Genomic DNA, 4,869 nt, shown 5'->3' on the forward strand with positions numbered 1-4,869 from the left:
GCTGGGGTCAGGGATCCTAGGTCTGATGGAGGATGGCTGCAGTCCTGGACTCCTGGGTCTGAGAGAGGAGGGCTGGGGTCAGGGATCCTAGGTCTGATGGAGGATGGCTGCAGTCTAACTCCTGCATGCACTTTCCTCTCCCTCCCCTCCTTAGAACAGAGGAAACGTTACTCCACTGTGGTGATGGCTGACGTGTCCCAGTATCATGTCAATGTGAGTCTGGGGTCTGTGTTCCCCTAAGATGTTTGTTTCTTGGGGAGAGGTGAGCCTGAAGTGACAGGACTTTTGAAAACAGGGACTGGAGGCGGGGCAGCAATCAGGATGTGTAAAGTGAATAAATAAGGAAGAGAGGGAGGGAGGGAGGAGGGAGAAGAGGGAGGGAAGAAGGAAAGAAAGAAGGAAAGACTCTAGGAAAACTCAGCTCTTCTCTCCCCATGGGCATCTGTCCCCATTGCCTGAGAACTCAGTTCTGTCAGATCTTCCTCTGCGCCATCCCCAGTGAAGGATGCAGGACCAAAGCAGCCACAGTTCTGTGGTGCAGGAGAGAGCTTGGGGTGTTATAATGCAAAGCAAAGGAGGCATTTAAAAGAGTTCTATCTTTATTATTTGTTGCCCTTGAAGAGCCTCCAATCTTGGCTTGAAGATGTCCTAATTGGAAGGAAATCTAATCAGTGCTGGCCACTGAAGGAACCCTGCTGGGTTTTTGGGGGGGGGGATTTTGTTTGTTTTGGTTTTCTGTTTGTTTGTTATTGTTGTTATTTTTAATGTCTTCTGCATCTGAAGGAAGAGGGTTAATGCCTGGAGTCCTGAGTCTGAGGGAGGTAAACTGAGGTCTGGACTCAAAGGGTCTGAGGAAAGCATGCTGAAGGAACTAGGCTAGGCTGAACTGGAACTACCTCTAGAAGCCCTTAGCCGGTCTAGCACCAGCTTGGCATTGCCTGGGACTCAACTGCCGTATTTTGTCTCCTGCCAGCACCTGGTCACCTTCTGCTTGGGGGAGGAAGATGGCGTGCACACTGTAGAAGATGCTTCCAGAAAGCTGGCAGTCATGGACAGCCAGGGGCGCGTCTGGGCACAGGAGATGCTACTCAGAGTGTCACCTGGTCAAGTCACTCTGCTTGATCTGGTCTCCAAGGTGCCAGGGAGCACTTGGGTGGAAAGAGAAATGGGGCTGAGATCTGAGGGTGAATCGTCCTTCCCCTGGGAACTTTGGCAAGCTGTGCTTTGAAGTCTCGGCTCTTAAACAGGGTGTTATTTCTCGGCCCTTGAACTCTTTCGGTTGCCTTGCCCCAAGTCCTGGGCACTGCTCTAGTAGTAATAGGAATCTGTGCCTCCGTTTACCCTGCGACCCCGTCCTGCAGGAGGAACTAGAGTCATATCCTCTCGATGCCATCGTACGCTGCGACGCGGTGATGCCCCGAGGACGGAGCCGCTCGTTGCTGCTCCTGGTGTGCCAAGAGCCAGAGCGTGCACAACCGGACGTCCATTTCTTCCAGGGTCTGCTCCTCGGGGTGAGTGGGCGTGGTTCCAGGTGGCTTTTTTTTTCTAGTAGAGGATCAGAGGCGGGGCTTCCATGTTTGGGGCGGGACCTGTGGCAAACAGAGGGGCATGGTCTAAGACAGAGGGTCTGAGAGGGAGCCAGAATTGAGGGCAGGTTGAACTCTAAACCAAGATTGAATGTGACGATGGAAAGAAGATGCAAACCAAAGACTGAGATGCTTTAAGGCTTTGAGAAAAATAAAGGAAAGATGGTTGAAAGCAGGCAGAACCAAGATGAAAGTCCGTGGGGTTCGTCCAAGACAGTTGGAGGCAAAGCGCTGAGAACAAGAAAGAGGCCTGGGCAGGCAATGGGCGGGGCGTAAGAGGGGAGATCTTAAAGTATGATTGGCAGGCGGAGCTGATCCGTGAGGACATCCAAGGGGCTCTGCAGAACTACCGCTCCGGACGTGGGGAACGCAGGGCAGCAGCACTCAGGTGAGGAGAAGGGGAGAGCAGATACAGAACGCTCTGGGGGGAAAAAATAAATTCTTCCACCTATGTACCTCACTCTCCGCAGCTAAGAAATGAGCTTGATAACCACCAGCCTAGAATGTTGAATGTGGTCACAAGTTAGCCTTGGCCAGGTCTTACCTGTACCTCCCAGACAAGGTGACCGCCCCGCCCCAGTCCTCTAGTTTAGCCTGTCTTGGTCTTTGGTTTTTTCCATCTCCGTATCCAGTTTCTCACTATGAAATGCCCAGCCTTCGTTTGACCCCCCTCTCTTCCTCGTCCCATCGGTTGCTCCAGCCTCGGTTTCCCCCTTCTCATTACTCAGGGCGACGCAGGAGGAGCTGCGACGCGGAGCTTCTCCAGCAGCGGAGACCCCGCCCTTACAACGTCGCCCGTCAGTCCGCGCGGTGATCAACACCGTGGAACCGTCCGCGGTCCGCGGGCGACCCCAGGTGGAGCCAATTGCAGAGACTGAGGAAGCCAGGAAACCAGACCGAGCGCGCACGACTAGCAATGCTGACCCTACCTCCCCGGACTTGGGCCCAAGGGGTCCTGAGCTGGCGGGTCTGCAGGCAGAGCGAGATGTGGTGAGCATGCGTGAGAGACACCAGCTTGGAGAAAAAGATCTCCTTGACAATCAAGTCAGACTTGGAGTGGGGAGCGAGATTCAGGAACATGGCACCTCTAGGTGTGACTAGCTGACAAGATGCTGGGTTGGGGGTGGGACTTAATTCTGGAAGTATGACTAGGGTCTTTGATATAAACCACCCACTGCTCCAGTTATGGGCATGGCCTGACCTAGGGGGTGTGTCCAGGAGTTCAGATCGGTGCCCTGAACCTAGACCAGAGTCTTTTACTCAGGAACATCACTCTTACCCCTCTTGCTTATGGTAGGATATTCTGAACCACGTGTTTGACGACGTGGAGAGTTTTGTATCCAGACTGCAAAAATCAGCAGAGGCTACCCGGGTTTTGGAGCACCGCGAGAGAGGCCGCAGGACACGACGCCGAGCTGCCGGAGGTAAGGGGGCCTCCACATCGAACGAGAACACACCTTCCTGAGTGATGCCCAAATATCCTCTCTCTCTAGGGTCTGACTTCCTAAGGCCATCTGTTTGGGTGTTTACTCCTTTGGAACTATTATCTAATGCTTTCCTGGTGTCCCCACCACCTCACCTGCTCTCTACCCATAGAGGGTCTGCTGACACTGAGGGCCAAGCCACCCACCGAGGCTGAATACACCGACGTGCTTCAGAAAATCAAATATGCTTTCAGTCTGCTGGTGAGGATGCATCCATTGCTGGGCATCGATGGAGTGAGGGCACTCTGACCCATCCATCATTCGTAAACTAATGACCTCCTTTCACTCCAGGCCCGGTTGCGCGGCAACATCGCCAATCCTTCCTCTCCAGAGCTGTTGCACTTTCTGTTTGGACCTCTGCAAATGGTGAGACTCGCTCTCGGCCCTCAGGGCTTCCCTGCTTTAGAAGGATTGAGATTCGACTTCAAGAAGGTCTTGCTGTCATGCTCATTTCTATTGGCCTGGTAGATTGTGAACACTTCAGGCGGCCCTGAGTTCGCGAAGAGTGTGCGACGACCGCATTTGACGTTGGAGGCTGTGGCTCTGCTCCGCGACAATGTCACTCCTCGTGAAAACGAACTATGGACCTCACTGGGGGACTTCTGGACCCGCCCAGGGTGAGAGGGGAAGCTAGAGTATAGATGTTTGACTTGACTGCAGGACACTGCTAAATTTGAGGAGGGGACGGGACTTAAGATAAATGCCAGGATTCAACTGGAGAAAAGGCTCGAAATTAGCGTGAAGGAAGGTTTAACATCTAATCAGATAGTCGGGTTGAAGCAAATGATGGGGGCTTAGAGAATTTAAAGACAGACTACAGGGCAAGGAGGGTTGCTTAGGTGAGTGGGTGCTACAAGGGAGTCTATGCTCCGAGGCTTCAGGGAGGAGGCAGAGCCCGAGACTGGGTCAAAGAGCAAGATGGATTGATGTAAATGTTGAGAAAGTAGCTAGAAGCTTGGGCGATGGCCAAGGTGGTGAGCAGCTGTGTCGAACAGCTGTAATCCCAGGTGGGTGACCGGAAGATCAGAAGTTGAAGATTACCCTCAACTAGAAAGCAAGCTGGAAACCCTGTCACAAAAATGGGGGCTTTGAAAGTGTGAGTTTCTACAGGAATTTACATAATTGTGAGCAAAGATATTTGCCTCCACAAAATTGTCCTCTGACTTCCACATGTACTCACCCACAGCGACACACTCACAATAAGTAAACAGATAAATATTTTATGTAATCAAACACTTCGGAAACAGTCAGGAGAGTGCCTGCAAGTCAAGGCCAGACTAGTCTGAAAAGCTAGTTCCTGGCTAGCCTGGGCTATCAGGACTGCCCAGACTTTCCACCCTCCAAAACAGGAAAGCTTTGGCATCCGAGGTTGGGGGAAGCATGACAGTGGAACCAGTGTGTTTAGAAATATAATTAATGGGTGCTTAGGGCACACACTGCCTTTCCGGGGAACCCACATGGCGGCTCACAACTGTCTGTAATTCCAGTTCCAGGGAATCTGATGCCCTCTTCTGTCCTCTATGAGCACCAGTTACAAACATACAAACAAACCATTGTACGCATAAAATATTTATTTATTTCGTTATTTATTTATTTATTTCCGAGGTTTCCCTGTGTAGCCCTAGCTCTCCTGGAACTGACTCAGTAGATCTGCTGGCCTTGAATTCAGAGATCCTGCCTCTGCCTCCCAAGTGCTGGGATCAAAGGCATGAGCCACTACCTCCCAGCTTAATTTTTTTTTTTTTGTAATTTTTTTAGGTTTATTTATTATTATAAATGAGTACACTGTAGCTGTGTTC

At 51.5% G+C, this 4,869-nt stretch overlaps 1 protein-coding gene and 1 long non-coding RNA gene across 5 annotated transcripts in view; one reads left to right on the forward strand and one right to left on the reverse strand.

Moving 5' to 3' along the window:
* The window catches only part of Eps8l1 (EPS8 like 1), a 15,780-nt gene that overhangs the window by 4,240 nt on the left and 6,671 nt on the right, over positions 1-4,869 (forward strand). For all 4 annotated transcript variants that reach the window (XM_031385108.1, XM_031385104.1, XM_031385107.1 and 1 more), the window contains exons 4-12: positions 155-213; positions 974-1,135; positions 1,362-1,511; positions 1,892-1,974; positions 2,315-2,576; positions 2,884-3,010; positions 3,183-3,271; positions 3,362-3,436; positions 3,539-3,687. In XM_031385108.1, the coding sequence (XP_031240968.1) occupies positions 155-213; positions 974-1,135; positions 1,362-1,511; positions 1,892-1,974; positions 2,315-2,576; positions 2,884-3,010; positions 3,183-3,271; positions 3,362-3,436; positions 3,539-3,687 (1,156 nt within the window). The remainder of the gene's footprint in view (positions 1-154; positions 214-973; positions 1,136-1,361; positions 1,512-1,891; positions 1,975-2,314; positions 2,577-2,883; positions 3,011-3,182; positions 3,272-3,361; positions 3,437-3,538; positions 3,688-4,869) is intronic.
* On the reverse strand, positions 578-2,381 carry LOC116101545. Its single transcript, XR_004122872.1, has 2 exons — positions 2,131-2,381; positions 578-1,589 (listed from the first exon to the last, which is right to left on the reverse strand). It is a non-coding gene; the product is annotated as an uncharacterized LOC116101545 (long non-coding RNA).

The sequence above is a fragment of the Mastomys coucha genome, unplaced genomic scaffold, assembly GCF_008632895.1.
Source record: "Mastomys coucha isolate ucsf_1 unplaced genomic scaffold, UCSF_Mcou_1 pScaffold21, whole genome shotgun sequence".
In the NCBI taxonomy this organism is placed as follows: domain Eukaryota; kingdom Metazoa; phylum Chordata; class Mammalia; order Rodentia; family Muridae; genus Mastomys; species Mastomys coucha.